Here is a 25,093-nt window from a genome sequence, read left to right on the forward strand (position 1 = left end):
AATTGAGCTATTTGTAGTGAGGTGGATGGACCTAGAGACTGTCGTACAGAGTGAAGTAAGTCAGAAAGAGAAAAACAAATACTGTATGCTAACAATAATATATGGAATCAAAAAAAAAATGGTTCTGAAGAACCTAAGGGCAGGACAGGAATAAAGATGCAGAGGTAGAGAATGGACTTGAGGACATGGGGAGGGGGAAGGGTAAGCTGGGACGAAGTGAGAGAGTGGCATGGACCTATATACACTACCAAATGTAAAATAGATAGCTAATGGGAAGCAGCCACATAGCACAGGGAGATCAGCTCTGTGCCTTGTGTCCACCTAGAGGGGTGGGATAGGGAGGGTGGGAGGGAGACGCAAGAGAGAGGAGATATGGGGATATATGTTTATGTATAGCTGATTCATTTTGTTATACAGCAGAAACTAACACACCATTGTAAAGCAGTTATACTCCAATAAAGATGTTAAAAAATAAATAAATAAAATAAATCAAAAAAAATATTTGAGTTTTCACATATTTAGGAGCATACTTTTTCTCAGAATGATGATGTGGTTTTGTCATTTGATCTTTTGTTGGATAGTATAATAGTGAGTTTTCTAAACATAACACATATATTTGTATGCTTGGAATTAGTGTACACTCACTATTTTGTGCTTTGCTCTTTTCAATCATCACCATTTTATCTGGACTGTTCCTACGACCTACGTATAAAGTTGTGTGTATGTGTGTGTGTAAAGCATAAAAGAAAGAATGTAAGAAAACATATCAACATGTTAAGAATAATTCTTTAAACTATGAGATTATGAATTATTTTCAGTTTACACCTCTTGTTGTCAGTTTTCTAAAATAAGATATCCTAATATTACCAGAAAAAAAAGTGTTACCTAAAAATGCCAATGCCATGCCAATTAATTATGGCTGCAGTAAGATTTAGGAGGTCAGACCTGATTGAAGAAAACCTATTTACTTAGAGTATGTAGCTTCTGTTTATTCGTATTCTAGAATCCAAATTATTTCGATACCAAGGGAACTGAAAAAATAGAGTTAATATTTGTTTTTTTAAAAAGTAATAACGTGGCTTGTTTTTTTTGTTTTGTTTTGGGTTTTTTTGGTGAATAATGACAATCTGTGGTGACTATATTTTTCTTAACTAAGAATTTAGGACTCGGTATCAACAATTTTTTTTATGATTTCTTTTTTTAAAAAAAAATTTTATTGCAGTAAAAGTCACATAATATAAAACATACTATTTTAACCATATTTAAATGTACTCAGTGGCACTAAGTACATTCACATTGTTGTTCAACTCTCACCATCATCCATCTCCAGAATTTTTCACCTTCCTAAGCTGAGACTCTGTCCCCATTAAACACTAACCTCCCCATTCCCCATCCCCACTCCCACCCTCTGTTTTCATGATTTCTGAGATTTTAAAACCTGAAAGTCTTTAAAAGGATTACAAATAATATTTAAATACATATTTATCCCTTATCTTAAGGGTTCAAATTGTATTGGCTCAGAATGGTTCCATAGCATCTGGGACCTGCCTGACCATAGGCTGGGGCACCAGACAAGTTGTTTTTAGAAACCTCACGCACCCTTTTGGCCCCAGTGGGAGGCCACGACCCAGACGCCATCTCATGGATATCTCTGCCTCGTCTGGGACTACATACAGATATAGAAACGTAAAAACATGCATTTATGCATCAAGGCACAGAGAAACAACAATCACTGGATTTGGTGCCTTAATTGCATCTTCCAGACACGAGGATAACCCTTATTTCTTCTGGAGTGATCAACACTTTCTGCAATGAGATTGCGCTAATTTCAGAGCTCAGGGATTCTCTGCAGATTTGGTTCTTATCATACAGTGTACTTAAAGTGTGAAAATCTCACTTGACATTATGATCATTGGAGGTTATATTTACATATAAACCATAACGTCTCCTTGCTTCTTTTTCTCTTCTCTTCTGTAGCTTTGGGCCAGATTATGTTGTATGTGGATGGGATGAATGGAGTAATAAACCACAATGAAACCATTCAGTGGCTGTACACGCTCATTGGGTCAAAGGTAAGAGGAGGTTATGATTGAACATTTTATTCAGTTTGCATATTATATGCCTATCTTTTTACCCTGTTACCCTCTCTGAGATGGTTTTGCAGAAAGAAGTCCTATTCAGCTTTGTTCCTGCCCTGTCACAGTACAAATAAGGACTACTGTTTTATAGATTAAAAAAAAAAAAACTCACTCAAATTGCAAAGAGCTTTTGAATTTTTAATGTATTTTAATTTTTTCCTTTTAAGCATTAATCAAATGCTTTTGGCACCTCTGGTTTTTAATGTTTAATTAAAACATTATGCCATGGATAGAGTATTAATATTACCTGCTGTATTTCATGTTTAATACTTTCAGTTACTTAAGTACATACTTATATGTTATACATATGTATATGCATATTCCTATATATAGATGAATGAATTTGAGATTGCCTTCAACTCTGTCATCAATTATAAAAGTGACCTACATTTACTAACAATTTACCTAGGCACCAGGCACCATAGTAGGTGCTTTTCAAGCATTATCGCCTTTAATCCACGTAAGACCACTCTAAGGTAAATAATGCTATCCCCATTTTGTAGTTGAGGAAATAGTGCTTGGTTATGAGAATCTATCTAATTTCCCCCACGGATCTTGGCCCACGTCTGGCTGGCCGTGCCTCGGCTGTGAGTGCCCACACTCTGGGGGTGCTGCCTAAAGGAGGAAGATCCACCCAGTTACCCAAGGGGCGCTGGAAGCTGAGTGAGGCTCTGATGTGGTCTTCTCTGGATTCAGGTGGGACCGGGAGGTACCTGGCTGGGGGCGGGGTGGGGTGGATTTGGAGGGAGTAAGAAGGGATCCTGTCCTGAGCAGATGCTACTGAACCCAGGCTGAAGTATGGTCAGCTTGTGGGGTGAGGCACCATGGCAGAGACCACGGTGACTAGAGGAGGCAATGGGGTCAGGCAGGGAGGGCATCGAGGGCCTGGGTGGGGAATTTCAGCCTGACTTCGATCACAGAAACAACATAGCTTCCCAGGGGTCCCTGCAGAACCTGTGGTCATCCCAGGCTTCCCCATCCCTATGTTCACTGCCACCCCCAGTTGGGCGAGCCTGACAAGGCTGGCGGGCACCAGTGCCACGCTCTCAGCAATGAGTCACATCCCTTGGCCTCGCTTCTCAAAGTACCTGCTTCCTAAGGACCCTGCTGCATTTCAGGAGCACTCAGCCTTGATTTGACTTTATGACAAGAATAGATCTAGTTGAGGCTGTATCTTCCTTCCAGACTTGGTGATGGTGCCCTTGTGTGGGTGGGAGGGCCTTTCCCCTATGGATGGCTTTGGTTTGCAATACCCACTGGTCCCAGGTCCTTGGTTGCCCTTACATCTTCCTCTCAATTTTCCTTTTCCCAATATTATTGATGATAGAATCCCCCCAGTCCCGTTTTATAATAGAAACAGCCATGGTTTCTCTTAGGAGACTGAAAATCTGTTCTTCTTTTTAAAAATTTGGCTCTGTTTTCTATGGAAAATGGATATGGCTCTATTTACAAACTGCTGTAGGTGACCTTGCAAGCTGAGTGGAATGCTGGGCCTAATAGGCTGGTTTAGCCAGGCTGAGGGAAGATGTATATCTCATATCCTGTTTCAGTGTTTTCTGATTTTTCTGTCTTTCTCCTGGGAGCCTTCCCTAACCTTCATGTTCATTTGGAAGCTGCTCCCTCCCCTGTGCTCTCTGCATGGTCTCGAGGACCCCAAAAGCTAGGGAGATGGGAGAGTTTGCAATAAAAACTGACTTTATTATGGTCATGATAAAACGCCAACAAGCAGCCCTATTTCCAAAAGGGAATAAAACCTAGCAGCTATGCTTGTGATAGGAAAAATGACAACCTTTTAGCTCATCACCAGGAAGGGAATAGAGGGGGGGCAAGGTCCCAGTGGTGGGAGTGGGAGGGGAGAGAGGATGGCAAAGGCAGGAAGAAGAGGAGAGAGAGAGGGGAAAGGGTGAGAGGGGAGACCGTGGGCTAGGAAGAAAAAGAGGAGATGAGAAAAAGGAAGTGGGCCTAACAGAAGTGCCTCTGTCCGCTCAGTAGATGGGAGGAAGGCTCAGAGCCTTCAGTGTTGCAACAGCCTCCTGTCAGTTTTTCTTTGGAATCATTCTGCAAGGAAAAGGAATGCACAGGGACATCCTTATTGGCTTCTAAATACCATGGAGAAATCACAAAATTAAAAGTCCTCAAGAATGAGTCTGTAGGAATTATACTTCCCTCACTTCTTTCCCTGTGTAGCACACACAGCGTTTGGGACCTTGGGCATCTCTCCTCAGGGCCTCTGTCTCCCCAGCCTCCTCCCCAGCCACCTGGGGCACCAGCCTCTTCCCCAGCCACTTGGGGTATCAGCATCAGATTAGTGCTGGTTTCTTTCTCCATCTTTCATTTTCCAGAAGGAAGGTCCACAATAGGCTCCAGCTCTTGTGTTCAATACCAGGCCAGTCACCCTGAGGAAAAGAAAATAGAGTCAAGGGTCAACCTAAGCCTTGGAGCTTATGGAGTTGTTAGAAAGGGGACCGTGGGTGATGCTCGCATTCCGGGTCCACTCTGTGATGTCAGAGGAAGGTCTCGCCTGACCCTGCAGCGGGTGCTCGGTTCCAGGCTAGTGGCTGAAAGTCAGCAGTGGTAGCAGCCACCGAGTTTATCTTCAGTGCAGTTCTAATGAGATCACTTGTCTTTACAAAACCAGTATGGTGGTCTCAACACTCCCCCTCACCCCCATGACTGGACAGTGAAGAATCTGCAAAGACGAATGGATGCACCAACATGAAACCCTTAGGTTTTGAGAAGGAAGCCTTGGGTCCCTCCTTCAACATTCAGATTGGTCAGTACAGCCACAGTGGTTTTCCTGGTTCAAATTAAATTAAGAAATCAGGAAAGCCAGGGGTCCTAGGGTTTTCTTTTGATGAAGATTTCTCGGAACCTAAAGAACAGGAGCCATGAGGTCCTGTTGTTTTCACCTTAAACAGGCACGGAGTTGATAATGGAAACCTGGGTTAGAGAAACTTTGTCATTCTATTTTCATAATTCTTCGTTTTCCTTCCATGAAAGGCAACAGATGTGAGTCTGCCAGAGGGCCATTATGCAATATTTGCAGATATTTGAGTCTTATAGACAGAGGAGAAAATGTTACATTTGCAGCTAAATAATTACTTTTTAAAAGAAAGAAAAAGTGTTTTCAATAACATGTTTCATTCTATTTACAAAAATCCATCTTTAAACTTCCCAGTCAGAGGTAAGAAGCAGATGCTCACCCCATGGCTTTCCGCACAGTATGGATTTTTTTTTTCTTTTAGTGTATCTGGAAGTCTCATTAATTGGGGTAAGGTGATTCAGCTTGTACAGCATAGCCTTTCGTCATCCTCACACAGAGAGTCTGCCTCTCTGCATCCGTATGGATCCCCTTCTGGCCATAGGGGAGGCCGCAGGGGTTGTCCACCTCCTTGTGGGTTTCATGACCTCCTGATGTCATCATGAAATCCTCCCGTTCTGTGTTGCTGTTTCTGCATTTTTCTGTCTGCCTCACTGAAGCTCATTCTTCCAGCTAGCTGCGCCCGAGGTTGCTGGTCACAGATCTCCAGACTTTCTTTGTACTGTGTGGGGATGGCCCTGTGTCCCGACTCCCATGTAGCCTAGTTGCTAAACCTGAGTCTAGGGGAGCTCTGGCCACAGCCCCCTTTCACACACACACACACACACACACACACACTGGGAACACTGCTCAAAGTTTCGTTAGGATGGTAGAATGATGACAAGTAACGTGCAGTGTGCAGGATGGAGGTGGGTGGGTTGGGGAGAAATTGGCAGGGATGGGAAGCTGGGGGGCTAGCACAGTATCAAATCCCTGAGGTGGTGTGGCCTGGCTAAGAATTACAGCAGAAACTCTCTCTCTCTCTCTCTCTCTCTCTCTCTCTCTCTCTCACACCTTAGAGAGCCATGCTCCCTCTTCTCCCTACCCCCCAAACACACACACACACACACACACACACACACACACACACTCACACGCACACACACACACACACACACTGGGAACACTGCTCAAAGTTTCGTTAGGATGGTAGAATGATGAGAAGTAACGTGCAGTGTGCAGGATAGAGGTGGGTGGGTTGGGGAGAAATTGGCAGGGTTGGGAAGCTGGGGGGCTAGCACAGTATCAAATCCCTGAGGTGGTGTGGCCTGGCTAAGAATTACAGCAGAAACGGAACGATGAAACTTTGGAGACATTTTGAGGACTATCTTCCTAGGATTGGGTTTCTGCATGTAGAAAAACAAAATCAAGAATCAAATCTAGGGTCATAGTTTTGAATCCGGGCAGCTAGAAATACATCATTGCCTCTGGCAGGAGTAGAAAAGTTGGATATTGGGGTTCATTAGCAGGAAAGCTTTGACATACTGGCTGTGAGATGAAGGCAGTGTCTCCCAGGAGAGCTAGGCAGGTGTGTCCAGGGTGCCAGGTTCTCCGGGAAGTGCTGGCTGGTTGTGGAGGAGAGGACCTTCCATGAGCCCTTTGGTCATGGTCATTGGCATGTCACTGCCAGTGTGATCCACTGAGATGACCTACATGTGGGTGAGATCTGAAGCCCTTAAAAATTTTTTTTTTGGTTAAACTTTTTATTTTGAGATAATTGCTAATTGTAGATTCACATATAATAGTTAGAAATAATACATAGAGATCCTGTGTAATCTTCACCCAGTTTTCTCCAAAGGTAACATCATGTAATACTGTACTACAATATCGCAAACCAGGAGATTAAGATTTTCATACAGTCAAAAGACAGAATATATCCATCACCAGCAGGAGCCCTAATATCACTTCCCTCCTATTCCCACCCCCACCTACATCCCTGGCAACCATTAATCTGTTCTTCATTTCTACACTTCTGTGATTTCAAGAGTGTTATATAAATGGTAGTGTACACAGCAGGTAACCTTTAGGAGCTGGCTTTTTTTCACTCAGCAGAATTATCTGAAGATTCACTGAAGTGCTTTTTTTGAGTTACATAATATAAAATAGAATCCTAGCCTTGAAGAGATGGCAAAGTCTTGTTCAAGGTGTTCCTGACATTCACCAGCCACATTCCTGATACCAACAGCCATTGCTAGACACTGGAATTGAGGGAAAGCCTTCCTTATTGGGACCCACCTCGGCCTCTCTGTAATTAACCAAACGCTGTGCACTGCTTTCTTGAACAACACACACTCACTTCCCCATGGATGCTCTTCTGAGTATTTAAAGGCAGTTATCATGCCACCCTGTCCAAACTAAACTCGATGGTTTCCACAGATAGTCCTTGGGGACGTAGTTTGCAACTCCTCATCATATGGGTTACTAATTTTTCTGTCTATCCAGTACAAAGAATAGTAATATGGTAGGCTCCTGGGATACAATGTCACCCTTCCACAAATCCTACCTCTGATTTCAGCAGCAGCCCTGGGTGCTGGCCCACATCAAACTGGTAATTCACTATACCTCCCAGGTTTTTTTGTTTGCTTGTTTGTTTTTCCCCACTCATCCATGTTTGCCAGTTTCTTCCATTCTGCGTCTCTGTGATTGTTTTATACCTAAGTGCGGAACTTTGCATTTTTTTCCCACTGATTTCAGGCCAGAGTTCCAGCCTCAATATACTTTTGAACTTTGCTTTGCCCATTCATCACATTAACTCTTAATCTTAGTTTTATTTAACGTAAATTGAATAAGGAGAGTTTCTGTGTCATTGACCAAAATGTCAACAGAGGCAAGGAATGTGTAAGCCAGTGCAGCCTGCAGGTCTGATCAGTTAGGGCATTGGGGCCATTTTAGTGCAATTAGTGGGAAGGCATCTAACTCTATGATCATCCAGCCTCATTTCTTCATTGAGTTCACAAGGTAGGCTGCATCTGGTGGTAAGGGTGGAGCTTTAGGGTCAGACAACCTGTGTGATCCTTTGGGTAGATTATTATTTTTTTCTATAAAATGGAGATAATAATCTATAAAATGAGGATATTAATAATGAAGAATATGTAAAACACTGAGCATTGTACCTGCACCTAAGTGCTCAGTGTTGTGAGCTAAAAACTCTTTTTCCACTTGTCCACCACCTCCTGTTTAAAAAAAAAAAAAGAGATGCACTCAGCTTGCCAGGACCTGTTCACCTGGAAACTGCTGGTCCCGGCTGTTTCCCTCTCTTTTCTAAGTGCTCATGACACACTCGTCCAAAATATGTCTTGCATGGGTAAAACTTCTATTCACTCTTTTTTCTTCTGTGTTTCATTTGAAATTTGCAATTTCTATTGACTTATCATCAAGGAAACTGATTCTGTGCTCCTCTGTGTTGAGTCTTCCTGATGAACTTCTGAACACATTCTTCATCTCCTTTACTGCTTATTTCCAGCATTTCCATGAGTCTTTCTTCTGCTGAAATGTATCATCTGCTCATGCAAGTTGTGTACCTTTTCCATTAGTTTTTAACGTATTAATCATTGTGAATTTTATAGTTCCAGGATTGAGTCAAGTCTACGTCTGGTTCGGTTGATGGCTTCATTTCTTGATAGCAGGGGTGGGGAGTTGGGGCTTTCCTGCTTTTTTGTACATCTTGTAATTTTTGGTTGAAAGCTTGGTATCACGTATAGGACAGTATAGACTGAGGTAGGTAGTATTTATGCCTATAAATGGGCAAGTCTCTAACGCTAGGCTGTTAGAGAGGTTGTCAGTCTGCTCTCGAGGGGAGCAGGGTTTGGGTTTTGCTGTTGCTCTGGTATGTTCCTGCACCACCAGTTTTCAAGTTCCTTAAGGTATCCTCTTGTGCTTGAGGTGAGGACTGGTTTGCCAAAGGGTTTGCATCGGCAGGCGGACTCTCAACCACTGCACCACCAGGGAAGCCCAAAGCTTTAGACCTTTTTTATGCGTCTGAGCCTCAGAGGGGGTCTCTCTCCATGCTCCTGTCCCTCCGCTAGCGATAAGCACCAGTGACACTTCCTGGACTGGGCATTCTCCATCATCTTTGCCGCTAGCGATAAGCACCAGTAACACTTCCTGGACTGGGCGTTCTCCATCATCTTTGTTTTCGACGTTGGTCTTCAGAAGGGTCAGTGTGCCTGGGTCTTGGGGGGGGGCTATCTCAGTGATCCTGTACCTCCCTCGGTAGTAGGGGACCTCTGAAGTTCTGTGCTGAGGATGGTTTCCTGCTCCTGCCGCAGCGGCAGAGTCTTATTCTTTTCCCTTCTCCTACGCCCCCTGTGCGTCAGGGGCAACGAGATTTGCTGTCCTTCCCTGTGGCTTACGGCTTTTGTCTCATAGAGGAGACGGCTCAGGGTGTAGTTTCCTGCCTGTCCAGGCGGTGTGGTGGCTGCTCCCCTCCTCCTATGGGGTGGTTGCTGTTGTTCTTGTTATCTGGTTATGCATCCCCCAGCCTGCACCATGGGGAGACTTTCTTAGGTCTCCATCCGTGCCCCGATCTTCCTCGTGGTGCCATGGAGGTCATTGGATAGCGGCTGTGAGTGGATGCTGAATCCCTTTGTGTCTGTAGTTCCCGGGGGTACCATACTCTCATGATAGTCTATCCTTGGCCATTTGCTAAAACTATGATCTGAGTTTGACTTGCTGCTCGGTATGGTGGCTCTGTCCTCCTACTCTGCTCTGCTTATATGGGCCATTGCTGTGTCCCACCTTTTGCTGGTGGAAGGAAAACTGTTCCTTTTTAGATTTCATGCTATTTGGTTCCCCTGACGTCCCATCTCTCTAGTGGATTCAAGAAAAGTTGATTTTAATGATTATTTGGCCTTTTTTCTTGTTAGGTTTGGAGCGACACTCTTTGTAGCTTTCTGAGTAGAAGACAGAGGTTCAATTTTGTATATTTAAAAACACGATAAATAAAATACCTTGAGATCTACTCAGGCAAATGAATTCTATCAGATTTTTATGTTTAATCTTTCCAAATTACTTGAATTAATATGTATTTTATTAATAGAAATTTGGATTAAAACTAATTTCATGATGCAGTTAATGGTAACAGATTGAAGAAAAAACAGCTAAAGTTCATTGGTGTAATAGGAAATCTTGATATTAAAAAATAACCTTTTAAAACTTTTACTGACTTTTTTTATGATTGTAAGAGTAAGATATTCTCTTTGTATAAAACTTTAGAAATACAAAAAAAAAGTAAAAATCACCTGAAATGCTACTATATAGATATAAAGAGTGTTAACTTTGTATGTTTCTTTCTACTTTTTTTCTTTGAAATGTTCTTACATAGTTAACTCTAAATATATTATAAGCATTTTCCTGTATTATGGCATTTCAAAAACATAACATTTAATGCCTATGTAATATTTAATCATACAAGTGTACTATAATTTATTTGATTTTTCTCATATTGTAAAATCAAATTTTTTCTAATTATGTACTATAGAGCTTCTTTGTGTCTTCATGAAAACGTATTTAGTGAATGAGGTTGTATTTCAATTTTTTCCATGTTTATCAATATTTCATTAGGTAAGATTTTTTTAAATTCCACAAGTTGTAATGGCAGGTTCAAGTAATATTTGTGTCAGAGATATTATGGGTGCAAAGAGCCAGCCTCCCCTTTATAGCTATTGCTCTTTTGCTGGTTATTTGGCTCCGTACACCCAGAAAACTAATTCTCACTGATTTGATCCCTTGGATGCCCCCATATGTGGATAATCTCAGTGGAAGGAAAAAAAAAAAGGAAGTTTTACTAGTCATTGTTTGGGAAGAGGGAGAGGCCAGAGGTCAAGCCAGACCTTAAACGAGCCAGCCGGTTGAGGGGACCCCATAGTCCAGGATGAGTCTCCAGCCACAAAGCTGGAACAGCAGTTTCTTCAATCCACTCTGAGATGATCTACTTCAGGGAGCTGATATGTGGAAGGATCCACAACTCTCCAGAGGCTTATCCATAAACCAGAACGACGGCAGCTTACTATTTTACACAGACAAGTTCCCCTGTGAACGTAAATGGGAGAAACAGGAGCAGGGGTGGGATTTTTGTTTGTTTGTTTGTTTGTTTTTTTGCGGTACGTGGACCTCTCACTGTTGTGGCGTCTGCCGTTGTGGAGCACAGGCTCCGGACGCGCAGTCTCAGTGGCCGTGGCTCACGGGCCCAGCCTCTCTGCGGCATGTGGGATCTTCCCGGACTGGGGCACGAACCCGTGTCCCCTGTATCGGCAGGCGGACTCTCAACCACTGCGCCACCAGGGAAACCCAGGGGTGGCATTTTGACCCTTCTGCCCTTTTAGGAAATGTGGCCAAGGACTAGCAGCTGTGTTCTAGCTGCTGGAGAGAGTAGGAATGGGTGGTTCTGATATGGAAGACATCTGGGGTGATGTAAAAACCCCACAGTAGCGGATGTGCCATTCCTTAGGAAGAGATGTTCTTAGAGAGTTGGGTGGACAGGAGGACCGGAAGAATCATAGGCTTCCTGGAGCCGCCCTGGGAATAGCCCCACAAGCTCAGGTCTGCCTTTGCCAGCGCCGCTAACCCCCATCCCTTCAGCCTCTCTCCACCTGCCAGTACTCACCTGCCCACCCTTCTCCACCCACATCCAAGGAGATGTGAGCTGACTGCCGAATTCTTGCCAATAGCACATTCACCATTCCTGAGGTTTGCTTGTTGTTCACTGTCATGTTTCCAGAGCTGGCTATTTATATAAGAAAGTTCTTTAACTTTGATTATTCCTTGGAGAAGGATATGTGTCACATTTCCCCAAGGCTTATGTTTTTGCACCAGAGGGAAAGATGGGGTTCCCTATAGTTCCCTATAGTATAGTAGAAAGAATCAGATAGGCCTGGTTTTTCTTTGACTTCCTCCAGAAATTAGCTGCGTGACAAGTCACATAGCCTCCTAGACCAGGAGATTTTGCATCTGAAGATGGAGATATCACTCATGGGAAAAGTCCCCACCCTGGTTGATTCCCCCTTCATTTTGCAGATACTATCAAGGTGTTCCTTCAGGCAGTATTTCAGTGCAGGGTTTTCGGTAGTGCTTAGTTAACAACAGTGGATTTATGTTACCTGTTAATCAACTAACTCTTCATAGTTACATTGAGTATCCTAAGGGAAAGTTTGCACAGTGGATGTTTTCTGGTCTTGTCCACTTTTAGTCATTATTCTTTAAGAAACCTCCAGCTAAACCCCAGAATTTTATCTCAACAGAACATGTTCATTTGTAGCATTATTTACTATTTTGACATTTATTTGCATTATTTTTGAATAGTCTTCTGTATTTTACATTCTGTAAGACTTCCTACCACTGACTAGTAAAAACTTAAGGGGTTACCAGCCTCACACTTGGCTACTCCGTTAATCACCAAGTTGGTTCCCTTTCTGCAAATTGCACTGGGTCATAAACAGGTCGGCCATCAGGGTTTGAGGCAGGTGACTTCCTGTCCTGGCAGATGTGCCAGCCTTCGTGTGTTCACCCCTCCCTCACAGAAACCTGAAAGCCACAGCTCAGAATTCTGGACTCAGGGAATATATTTGGGCCCATACTTTATTTCTGATAAGATCCACCTCATTTTGCAGACAACATCACAGAAGGGGAAAGATGTGGAGTCCAAGGTATCTGTTTGATAACCAGTTACAAAAGCTTTCAGGCCCATTCTGAGCTTTTCGCTTAGGAATTCTGAGCTTAAGTATATGTTTAAGAGAAGTTCTTAAAGATAAGTATCTTAAGTCACTTGAATTTTTTGTTGTTGTTAAAATATTTAGTATATTCTTAGTTCTGGTAAGCTTGTAAACAATGTGGCAAAGTTTTGTGGATCCAGTTAACCTTATAATTTCTAATTCAGTTTTAATAACCAGCATCCCCTTCTATAACATATTTATTCTTTTTTAGTGGAAAATGAAACATAGAATGTAGCATGTCTTTCTAACCTCCTTTGTAATGTAAATCCTGAGGTTTGGAAATTGTTTTCTTTTTATGGTTGCTGAATTTTAGAAGAGGAGTAGGAATTTGGAGATTTCAGGGAATACTTTTATTTCTACCTAATAAGGAGCATATTTGACCTGCTAAGTGTAGTTGTTGGTTTTCTCTAAGTACAATAAAACATGAAGGGAGTTCTGGTTTGCTTTTAAGTGCAGAATTATTGAGAAGCTGTCTTTTATTCCTTTTCCATACATCTGGTGGTTACATTTTATCCAAAACCTAGACACCCGGGTTCTGTACAGGCTGACTCCACGCCCTCCCTGTGGGTTGACCCAGAAAATTAAAAAAAAACAAAACCAAAAACCAGCCAAGCACTGTGTGGACACATCCTCCTAGTCTCAGTCCCTGCCTCCCTGACACGGAGGTGACACTGGAGTCCCGAGTTGTTCATGCAGTTGTTCGTGGAAGCTCGGTCCACGACTGAGGCTTGACCTGACAAGTGCTGCATCCCTGGGTCATCAGGCATCCTTGTTCCTCTGAAGCCTCATGGCCCCTATTTTACTCTGTGTAGGAGCAGAGATTGAGAATGACAGCTGCAGCCAAGAGTAAGGCTCATACTTGTGAGAAGCACAGTTCAGTGCTGGCTGCATGTGCCTGTCCTTGTGCAAACGGGTTGTCTCAGATTCCTGTTATATACTGTGATTTAGTTGCATGTTTTAAAGCAATATAAAGCATAATTTATTATAATGGACAGTGCTAAAATAGACTACAGTACTAGTTTTTCCTAGAATGTAATTATAGTTGACCTTTAAATTACACAGAGGTTAGGGACACAGACCCTCCCAGGAGTCAAAAATCCATGTATGAATTACAGTCAGCTCTCCGTATTTGTGGTTCCTCTGTATCCTAAGTTCTGTATCCATTGTTCTGCACCTGTGGATTCAACCAGCCGCGGATCATGTAATACTGTAGTACTAAAGAAGAGGGCTTATTTGTGTTAGCAGGAACCCACAGGTTGTCACATGGCTCTTCTGCACCATGGAAGCCCTGAAGGGCGGCTGGATCAGCTCTGAGCCTGTCCAACTGTCTCTTTTCCCCACTGCAAGGGCCCTGCTCTGGGAAGCGCTCTCTGTTCTCAGCAGCCTGGCTTCAAGGGCCCCTAACACAGTAACGCTCTCGGTTGTGTGGTATGGAGGTGTTCTGAGTCCTCTCTCCACAGCAGGATGACCATCTCCTTAAAGGCAGGGCTACAGCTTCCTGACTCCCTCAGGGAATCTCGCTGGGTGCTGGGCATCTGGAAGGCACTCAAGACATTGAAAGAAGAAGCAGAGCCTCTTGGGATTCAGAGGGACTTTAAATGGGCTCAGCCCGCATCCGGGTTCTGAATTCCTTCTGCAGTAGCCTTAGCAAGGGCCACTCAGAACCTCTGGATGTGGGGAATCTACTACCCCAGCGTCTGGTTGGTCTTAGAGCCACTGCTTCTGAGGCTGACTCCACGTTGCCGTGTTTAACTGTTTTGTGACCAGTTGCTTTGTCTTCCCAAGTGATTAATGCTCTACAAGAACGAGAATCTATTCTTACTGATTTTTCCCTCAGTGCAAGATGGATAGGCCGGTGTTTGAGCCTGTGAGTCATTGCAATGAAACCCCTCATTAGAACATGAAGGAGCACCAGGCAGGGATGAAAATGTCCTTGGAGTGTCACTGCCCTTTGAGAAGCCTTCAGTGTCTGAGCCACGCAGTGGAGTGTGTGCTGGCACCCGAGCCGCTTGTTCCCGCCCCCTCATTTGCGGTCCTTGCTCCTGCTGCCACAGTGGGCCTGCCTCTCCTTACCCATCACTGGCCTCTGGTTGGCCTCTTCTCAGCAGGTTGGGAAACTCAGTGGCCACTCCTGTTAGAATGTGTCTTAGGATAAGTGCTGTCGCACCAGGTGTGGATTTTTAAGAGCTTTGAGACGAGCAGCATGTTTGGACTTGGAGGAATGGCTGTGTGGCCTCCGTTGTGGCTATTCCAAGGTTTTGGAGGGTTTTGATGGCTTTCCAGGTTCTGGAGGGCATCAAATTAAGTGATTTCTGGAAAAATAAGGGTTTGATATAGAAATCTTTTGAAGTCAGGTACTTTTATTACTTTCAAGTTTGTGCAGTAATGTTACTGAGGTATTTATCAGGAGGAGTCCTGCTGGATGTATTTTGATGGTTAGTTGGGACATGCTTGCAATTAGTACCATTCATTTCCATAAAATTAACATGCTAATGCTCTTTTTCTAAAGTAGTTTAACTATCTAATATGTTTGTGATTAATTTCACATAGTGAGTCTTCCAAACATAAATAAATGTCCACTTAGACTCAGTAGAAGCCAAATTTGTAGAAACCTAAAATCATGAATCAGAAGAGTTTAGGGATTTTTAAAAAATAAAATAACAGTGCCAAAAGATCTCTAAACAGAGCCTTTATTGCAAAGGAGAAGATGACATGAATAGGCATGTTGAGACTATTAGAGAAAGAAGGCTCCCTGAGAAAACAGTCAGTGGTTTCTTACTTAGAGAGCCTCATATGGGAGAGTGGGTCCCTGGGACCATGCCAGCCAAGGCCCTGTGACCACAGAGATGCCCAGAAGGGGGTCCTGCTGAGACCAGCTGATGGCGGAGTGGGCTGGGCAGCAGCCAGGTTCTTTCCCATGAAGGCACTGAGGAGGCTTAAACCACATAATAATAGTGTACCCACTGAGGAGGGCGCCAAGCCTGGGCTTGCTGGGTTGTTTTATTTACTTGAAGAAATTTTTTTCAGCTCTCAACGTACAAAGATAGCACAGTTCATCATGCCACGCCTTCCCCTCCTGCCCCCAACCTTGTAGTTGCTGAGAAGAATACTTTGGAATTTAGTCTGTTCTCAGTCAGGGAGAGCAGACAACGTGGGACTCAGGTTATGGAGGTGAAAACGTTCTAAAGAGTTCAAAGCCCTCACAAGAACTCAGGTCCCAGTGCGATAAGGATGTCGCTGTGAGGACAGAAGCCCAATATGCTGGTTGTCCTCCGTGAAGTTGTCGGGGTGTGGAGTGGGGGATGGGAGCGGGGCCTACGAGGCTGGCTTCACATACATTAGTGGTTGGGTGTGCAGAGCAAACCTCGGTGAGAAGGGCGCGCCGGCCTGCCCTTCGTGTGCAGTACTGACCCAGTAGTTCCTCGGGGCAGATGCTGTTTCCTGTGGGTCAAATAAAATAGCATCTCCACCACCAGGTAGCTTCTGCTCTAGTCCGGGGCAACAGAGGAATATCAGGTGAACAAACTTGTATGTAGCGATTTCAGGTCCTGATAAAGGATGTGAAGAAAATAGAACAGGGTGATGTGAGTGACCAGGGGGCTCCTTTAGATGAAGTAGTCAGGAAGGCACTTCCCATGAGGGGAAACTTCTCAGACCTGGAGGATAAGGAAAGGCCAGTCCTGTGGTGACTGGTTAGGGAATAGCCAATGAGAAGACTGAGTCGTGCACAAGCTTCAGTATGTGAAAAGTGCATGGTCACATGACTAAAGAAAGGTGGCTAATGGAAGCTCCCTGGGCAGAGGGAGAGTGACCAGAGGAGATGAGGTCAGAGGGCTTGGCAGAGACACGAAGCCCACGGGGGTGGATTCCACCCTGAACGTGACGCAGAGCGAATAGAGGGTTGCGAGTGCCCGGGTCACTCTGGCTGCAATCTGGAGAATGGACTTCATGGTGACAAGCCCAGAAGTACTTAGGAGGCTCTCAATGGTGGACAGGGAGATGGAGATGTGGATGGAGTCAGGGCAAGGACAGCCGCTGACAGCCCTGGACGATGGCGTCATCGTAGGATTGGGCGGGAGAAGGGCAGGGTGACTCCCGCTTTTGCACTCAGTGGATGGCGGGGCCTTGTCCTGAGGTGGGGACTGTGGAAGGAACATGCCGGCAGCGGTCAGTGAGATGGAATGAGCATAAGTGCAAATCAAGAGTTCTCTTCGGGCCATATTGAATTTGAGGGCCTGTAAGCATTCGAGTGGCGATGTCAGGGGCCAGGCCTGGAGAGCACTGAGTCATAGATGGGACTTAAAACTAACAGCCTGGATCAGCTCACCTAGAGAGAGTGCACGGCAAGGGAGCAGCGGGGGAGTAGTGAGCGCTGAGGCCTTCCCACACCTGGAGGTTGAGCTCTTCAGAAGGAGCCAGCCAAAGAGTAGCCACCCAGGTCGGAGACTGCGGTCGGCCATGGCGAGAGGAAGTTATTTCTGGAGGGAGCAGTTGATTGTGTCACGTGCTGCTGAGGATTGAGCCAAAATGAGCACAGAAGAGTAACCACTGACCAACATGGAGGTCATCGGCAATCTTGACAAGAGTAGTTTAATCTGCGCGGTGGAGCTAGAAGCCCTGTCAGATTGGATGGAGGAGTCCGTGGGAAGTGAGGAAGGGGAGCCAGGGAGGGTGGCAACTCTTTTGAAATGTTTTCCTGTAAAGGGGAGCTGGGAACCATGGCACTGGCTGGAGAGAGATGTGGAATCGAGGAAAAGCCAGCTGGTTTACTAGGGAAGTATGACAGAGGAGAAGGGGCAAGGGGTAGAGGGAGGTGCATGTATTTGGAGAAATGACTGTGGGTGGGTGGTGGTTTCACTCTGTTTCCTGCGGCGTGTGCAGGGCTCCACTTCTCCCCTAACACGTACACATGCCCCTAATAATTCGATGTGAGCCGATGCCTACGGGGGCACTGGGCCTTTCTCCGCTGCAGAGTGAGTGGAGAGCCTGGAGCCGATTCTCCAGGGCCACGGGGGTGGGGCGAGGGGACGTGGGCTGATCGGCTGGTCCTTACCTGATCCATTCATTCAGAGAGCAAACATGGCTGAGCCCGTTCTGTGCCAGGTGTAGTTCCAGGCCCTTCAGACAGGATGCAGATCAGCCCCTGTCCCCTAGAAAGCGCTTTCTGCCGGTGGGGGGCGGGGCACTGCCCAGCCACCTGCTGCGGGTGGGAGGAGCAGCCCCGAGGCAGGTTTGCTGTTTCTGAGAAGCAAGATTTGAACCCATTTCCAGGAGTAAGTTGGTGTTTGAGTTCCTTGAGAAGGAGGTTCTTGGAAGGAAGTGGGGTGCAGGAAAGGAGACTGTGGGTGAAGGTAGCAGCTGCAGCCCCTGCGGGAACGAGCAGGGAGCTGAGCTGGAACCCCCAGGCTGCCACAGTCCCCCAGCTGCTGAGCTGAGTTAGGGATCTGCGGTAGCATCAGTTGGGAGGTTCGGGAATTTATCTGGGTGAGTGACTCTCGGCCCGCGGGAAGGAGGGCCCCTGGGCTACGTGTGGCTCCTCGTGAGTGCAGGGCTCTGGGCCCAGGACTGTGGGGTGAGGCCCCAGGCAGACCTCTCTGCAGTTTTAAGGACCAGGACTTGGTTCAGGTGACCTATTGTGACCCTGGACAAGTCATTTAACCTGCTGTGCCTGCTTCCTCACCGGAAAAATGAGAATCAATTGTTCTACTTCAGAATGATCTAGTCTGGATAAAATGAAGTAACCAACCCAGCAGCTGTTACCTCGTTTGTTGAGAGACCATTGGTGTGAGCTCTGGGGCCAAAGGCCTTGTTTTCAACTTCTGGTTCTAGTTCTAGCTGTGCAGTCTTGGGCAGGGGACTCTGTGCCTCAGTTTCCTGACCTGTGCAATGGAGACAACACTAACGCCTGCCTTCTGAGGCGTCCAGTGAAGGAATCTGTGTAATTGCTGAGAAGAGGGGCTGGGTGCCAGCTGCTGTTAGGACGAAGCTTTTAGGCATCCCCGCTGTGTCTGCAGCTACACGATGTATCTTTTCTCTGCAGTTCCGCCTGGTGGTGAAGACAGCCCTGAAGCTGCTGCTGGTCTTTGTGGAGTACTCGGAGTCCAATGCACCTCTTCTGATTCAGGCCGTCTCTGCTGTGGACACAAAAAGGGGTGAGTGGTCCCTGCCCACTATGTCATTGAAGTAAAAGTGCCCAATGTAAGAAGGCTTCCACTTTTTACATGTTCAAAACAGAATTAAGAATGAACAGAATTCCCTTTGTGTGGACTTCCCACCGCAGGAAACATATATTTTAGGATAGTTAAGTGTACAAAGATTAGGTTAGGGAGGGAACAGTGAAAGAAAAGCACTCCTGGGCTAACCCATAAAGCTAACCCAGCTTATCTTTATGCTGTCTTCAGCCTCCGCGACCGAACACACAGAACCAGTTCCTTATCCTCTTTTCCCATCCTGTTGGGATCACTCTGACTCCTTCCTCTCTTCCCCTCACACGTGCTTTGTTGGCTCTGACCCCTAGAATGTTCCTTGAATGTTCTCGCTTCCCTGCATCCCACACCCTCACCTTCTCTCACCTGGAATCCGTTGCCTCCCTGAATGTTCTCCCTTCCCTGGCATGCCCACCCTCCCCTCTGCTGTTGGAGGATTCTTCTGAAGCACAAATTTGGCCACATCATTTTCCATCTAAAACCTGCCAGTGGCTTCCCGGTGCCCACAGGATCAGGACCTGACCCTTCGCCATCTAGCCCCCATCCACCCGTCACCCCCGCCTCCTACCCAGCCCGCAGTACACCCTCCCTATCTTGGATCAGATGGGCATATGCTCTCAAAGCCCTCACGCGTCCCTATTCTCTGCTGTGCTGTTGTCACTGCCCGTCTCCTATGAGTGTGTGCCCTGCTCAAGGGCAGGGTGTCTGTCTCTTCTTGGTGTCCCAGCACCTGGCTGGCCCACAGCAGGCAGGCCTGCTGTACACACTTGATGACGAATGAGCTTTGGATTTGGTTTACTGTAAAGCAGGCTGTGGCTCCTATAATACTGCGAAGCCTGAAGCTAGAATGGGGTTTTTTGTCTTGTTTTGTTCTTTTAAAAGTATTTTGGTTTTGTTCCTCAGTAGGACATTTTTATTAATATTATCATCCCCACAAAGACTCTAACAAGAACAAAAACATGATAACATTAATTTTTTTCTTTTTATAACAGTAACACTCTGTAGAAAATTTGGAAACAACAATGTTAAGGAGACTGTAAAAAATCACCTCTAATCTCACCAGAGAGAGTTTTTGTTAACATGTTGGTGTATGGTTTTGTGTGTGTGTGTCTGTGTGTCTGCGTGTGCACGTGCACACACATGTTTATGAACAAGTCAGCCGAGGGACAACTGTCCAAAAGGAATGAGAGGCCTAAATAGCCCTCTTTGATTCAAACCACTTGTGTCTCTGACTTAGCATTGCTCAGAGACCCACATCCAGGGCTGAATCCAAAGATGAAAGAAAGCAGCTTACTTGTTGCTTTGAAACTTTGAATATAAGTTAATGAAAGCCATCCAGGACCGTGAGCTGGGCTCCTGCACTGTCCCCACAAACACGCAGGCAGACCTCAGTCCCCAGCACGGTAGGTTGCAGGCTGGAGGGGACTCCAGGCCTGTGTGTAGGTGTATCACAGAGGCAGTCCCTAGTGTGTGGTCGGGGGCTGTGAGTCTGGAGAGTGGATCCCAGACGGGGGCGGGTTTCTTTCTGCCACAGCCTGTTGCCATCTGAAGCACGAGCATGAAGACCCTCATGGCCTCAAGAGCAGATCAATGGGACTCCCTGAGAATCCTAATGAAGGCTCTCAATGGCTCAGAAGCCAGGCCGGGCTTTCCCGGGGCCAGTCAATGAGGCCTAAGGCCAAAGGTGGGTATTGCGGGGAGAGTGAGGCCAATCCTTTCATCTGTCCTTGGAAGATTCATACTCCATCCTCCAACTCTGGGGGTTGCTTTAGGACAATTAGCGGGCTCTTCATTTTCCTGTCCTAAATTTCAGGTAACCCGTGGGCCCTTGTCATGGGAGCCGTGTTAGAGGGGACAGCCTTCTTGTGACCTTGAGGTTCTCCTTTGGCTTCATTGGGTTGGGAGCTCATAGTTTCCTTCCTCGGACTGCACATTTTATGGAGGGCATGTTGTGGAGGTAGAGGAGTGATCCCGAGGGCCCTCTACCCCCAAGACTCTACCTGCAGACCCAGTCAGAGGCTCTCAGCTATACTCTCTCCCCCAAGACAAAACAATGGCCATCTTTTCCCAATTTGTAAAAATATAAAATCAAAACAGCCAAGGGGTTGTTTTTCAACATCATGATTTTTGCCTATAAAACTTCTTAAGCTTCTGGCAAGTGCTGTCATCTGTCTGCTACTGAGCACTAGTGGTGGCTGAGAACAGAAATGAACAACACTGATGGAAAAACTCAGCCATAGCTTATCACGTGCGGTTCATTCCCATGTTTCTCTATGGCATGTGTGGTCTTGGCCACGATTTTATAACATATACATATAACATCATCCTCTTTTACTGCTATTAAAATTGTTCCTGAACCCTGTGCTGGAATTGGACATCTAAGTATGTCATGCTCTTCTGCAGGAAGCAGCATGTCCAGCAGGTGTGTTTCCACCTGGCAAGGTTAGAAGCTGCTCTCGCTCTCCAGTCCCCTCTCAGCTGGACCAGCAAGTAGACAGACGTGCCAGAGGTGACTGAGGGCCAGCCGAGTACGTCCACGTCCACACAAGTTTATAAATAAGCCATAAATCTGACTCCTCAAGGTGGCTTTAGACTCATTTTGTGGGGGATAGGGTGGAGAATGGGCATGTTACAGACTTTTTTAGTAGAAAGGAATTCTTTTGGATGATGAAAACTGTTAAATTTAAAGAATCAGCAAAGAAAATCAACAAATGAGCTCAAAGACCTCAAAAATTACTACCACCTACAGCCAATGAAGTGGTCTGAGAACTAATTCCTCTAGTTGCTCTATAAACATCACACATCCCACACGTGGGTTAACCAGAAGTGTTCATTTGTGAACATGGATGGACAATTTGCTGTTAGGCCAAGAGTGGGCCAGTTAGGGAGCAGCAATAAAAGCTGAGGGATCTAGGTGTTTCATAGAGACTAATAAATATGCATGAATGAATGCAAATTAAACGGGCCCCATTTGATCCCGGCAAGTGCCCCTTTGGTTCAGGGGCTAGAATGAAATGGTGGATTGGAGTTAGTCTCTAGGGCATGGCTCAGTGTCACACCTGTCTGCGCATACTGCAGGGGCAGACTCTTTTCTTTTTAAGATTTATTATTTATTTATTTATTTATTTAGGGCTGCATGGGGTCTTGGTTGTGGCATGCGGGATCTTCGTTGAGGCATGAGGGATCTTTCGTTGCGACACACGGGCTTCTCTCTAATGGTGGCGTGCAGGGTTTTTTTCTCTCTCTAGTTATGGCACGCAGGCTCCAGAGCGTGTGGGCTCTGTAGCTGTAGTGCACGGGTTCCAGAGCATGTGGGCTCTGTAGTTTGCAGCACGCGGTCTCTCTAGTTGAGGCGCGCAAGCTCAGTAGTTGTGGCACGTGGGCTTAGCTGCCCTGCGACATGTGGGATCTTAGTTCCCTGCTCAGGGATCTAACCCGCGTCCCCTGCATTGGAAGGCGGATTCTTTACCACCGGCCCACCAGGGAAGTCCCAGGGGCAACTGTTTTGCCTGCATCTTCAAGTCAATTTCCCTTCCTAGTGGATGGGGCCAGGCAGGAAGAGAGAAAGGCAGTAAGCACTCATGGAGGCCCACGGGAGGGCCTTTGCTTTGTCATTTTGCTATCATCAGAGACTTCCTTTCCTGGGGACCTTTGCTGTGGTGATCAACAGGAAACTGGTCGAGAACCCTCTGCTCCCCTGGGCGGGGTGCCCCTCCCTCTGACTGTATGAGTTTGCCTCTCAGACACAGGGGGCGGCACTTATTTTGTTACCCACAGACTGGGTAACTTATTTTGAAATTTCAGTCATAAATCTTGAGTCCTGCTAATTTGGTTCAGCACTGCTTTTGAAGACGTTCCATTTTTCATTTGAATGTGAGGTGATGAGATATGACATAATTTTTAAACATGTGTCTAACACATGATTAACAGGGAAAAAAGAATCCAGCCATCTTTTCACGCGATCCCGTCTCTGACTTCTGCTCAAGGATACATTGCTCTGTGAAGAATGCACAGAGCATGGTGGAGGTTAGAGTGGGCAGAACTGAAGCTCTGTTTCCATTGTTGCTTAGAACAGAAGCATACCTGTTAAGTGTTCATTGATCACGCTGAAAGGCTTGGAACATGCTGCTGGGACCTTGTATTTGAGTGTTAGACCAACTTGTGTACAAGGCATCATGCAAAATAGCTTACTATTTTCTTTTGGGTTTAATACAGAGACTCGGGGGGAGAGTAAGAGGGAGAAGCACTGAGCGGTTTATTCTGGGTTGAGGGAGGAGTGCTATGGTTTGCTGGGAGGAGGAGCCTGGCCTGGGAGCCTGTGTGGAAGGCCTGTGGGTCCGTGTGGGTGTCCTCCACCCACCACCACCACGGCAGTGGCAGCTACTGCTGTTCGAGTGCCTGCCATGCAGCAGACGCTGTTCTAAGCATTCTTCATATAAAACTCATTTGTTTGACAAATATTTAAGTGCCAACCATGTGCTTGCAAACATCAGAGAAAAACCAGGCTGTCATGGAACCTACACTCACTCCAGTGTTTGGGGTGGGGGAAGGGGAGGTGGAGTTGGAGGGAGACGGATGATAATGGTGAAGGAAATGACTGTCTCCTGATGTTCTCCGTCAGTGCTCGGGAGAATCGACAAAGTGCTCCACCTCCATGACACCTCACAGTGAGCCTCTAGGGTGGATCCGATCCCTCCAGGTTAGACGCGTCTCTCTAGCCTCTGTTCATTCCATTACTTTGGGGCTCGGTTTCGTTCTCTGTTATGTGAAGGGGAAGATCGTGTGGTTTATGCTTCTAATACAGGACCATCCCCTACCTACATGTACACACGCGTAAACCCCAAATGGAGCAACAAAGGTGTTGGTGGTGGGGGTGAACTGGACCATTTAGTTCTGACAGGTGGCAGCTCTTGGGACAGTTACGACTGCTGGTGCTTGACACAGGCCAGCTGGAGCCCTGCCAGGGCTATCTGTGTTGAACTAGAAGGTTTTTTTCCCCTTCCCCTTCATTCTTCTAAAAATTTTCTATTTTCTGGTCCCCAAACAGTCAAAGGACAATGAGCATTTATCCCAACAGTGTATGAATACATGCAAATTTCCAGTCTTGAAATCCTTAAGTGGTAAAAAGGGAATCATATTACAGCTGAAGAGCACGGTTCTTAATTAAGCCAGTGTTTGAGTGTTTTCATTATAATGGATAAACTGGTGCACAGATATGTGTGTCTGCATGAGAGAGAGAGAGAGAGAGAGGAAGAGAGGAGATAGTCCAGGTACATCCCTCTCTCCGGGATGCCTGCGGTTGCTTCTTGGCCTTTCCTTCCCCAGGCCCTGTTTGACATGTGTGACTCCAAAGTAAGGAACCAGGAAGCAGTTCTGGGCCCCGAAGCCCCACTAGGAATCCTTCGCACTGAGGCTCTCTCTCTTGCATAGGCTTTTCTTTATGCATATGTGGGGAACCCAGTAGAACTCGTGTTTTCGTGTTTTGTAGTGAGGTTGGGTGTGAGTGTGAATGACGGAAGTTGTCCTTGTTATAAACATGAGCAAAGGCACTTGGAATGCTTGACCTATACCTGGACAGTGAGACCTATGACCTACTGACCACACTGATTGTCTTGAGGGCAGAAACAGTTACTTTGCTGGGCTTTGAAGACCAGGTGTGGACTTCAAAATAGTTTGATGATAAAGATCAGCAAGAAGATAATATTCAACAGTTAGCAGGCAAAGGATCATGCTTCTGTGTTCACAGTAACAAAGGGTCATAGAAGCTTAGTCCATAGGTTCATAGTTTGGACCAACTGGGCAGCTAGTCCAAAGGAAAAGGCTTTTTGTTCCCTTGCTGGGAGCACCAACAGACCTGTACAGCAAACTACATCTGTGTCTTTCACATCGTATAGTAGGTGCCTATTCCTTTTAATATTCTCCTGTCTTGGGCTTCCCTGGTGGCGCAGTGGTTGCGCGCCCGCCTGCCAATGCAGGGGAACCAGGTTCGCGCCCCGGTCTGGGAGGATCCCACATGCCGCAGAGCGGCTGGGCCCGTGAGCCATGGCCGCTGAGCCTGCGCGTCCGGAGCCTGTGCTCCGCAACGGGAGAGGCCGCAACGGAGGGAGGCCCGCCGCAACGGAGGCAGGCCCGCATACCACAAAAAAAAAAAAAAAAAAAAAAAAAAAATTCTCCTGTTTT

The 25,093-nt window shown here is 46.0% G+C and overlaps 1 protein-coding gene across 14 annotated transcripts in view; it reads left to right on the top strand.

Annotated features, from left to right (window-relative positions):
- Nucleotides 1–25,093, top strand: part of FHOD3 (formin homology 2 domain containing 3) — a 546,814-nt gene that overhangs the window by 290,601 nt on the left and 231,120 nt on the right. For all 14 annotated transcript variants that reach the window (XM_055080580.1, XM_055080572.1, XM_055080570.1 and 11 more), the window contains exons 6-7: nucleotides 1,978–2,072; nucleotides 18,748–18,859. In XM_055080580.1, coding sequence (XP_054936555.1) covers nucleotides 1,992–2,072; nucleotides 18,748–18,859 — 193 coding nt within the window. In that variant the 5' untranslated portion in view covers nucleotides 1,978–1,991. The remainder of the gene's footprint in view (nucleotides 1–1,977; nucleotides 2,073–18,747; nucleotides 18,860–25,093) is intronic.

The sequence above is a fragment of the Physeter macrocephalus genome, chromosome 19 (assembly GCF_002837175.3).
Source record: "Physeter macrocephalus isolate SW-GA chromosome 19, ASM283717v5, whole genome shotgun sequence".
Taxonomy (NCBI): Eukaryota; Metazoa; Chordata; class Mammalia; order Artiodactyla; family Physeteridae; genus Physeter; species Physeter macrocephalus.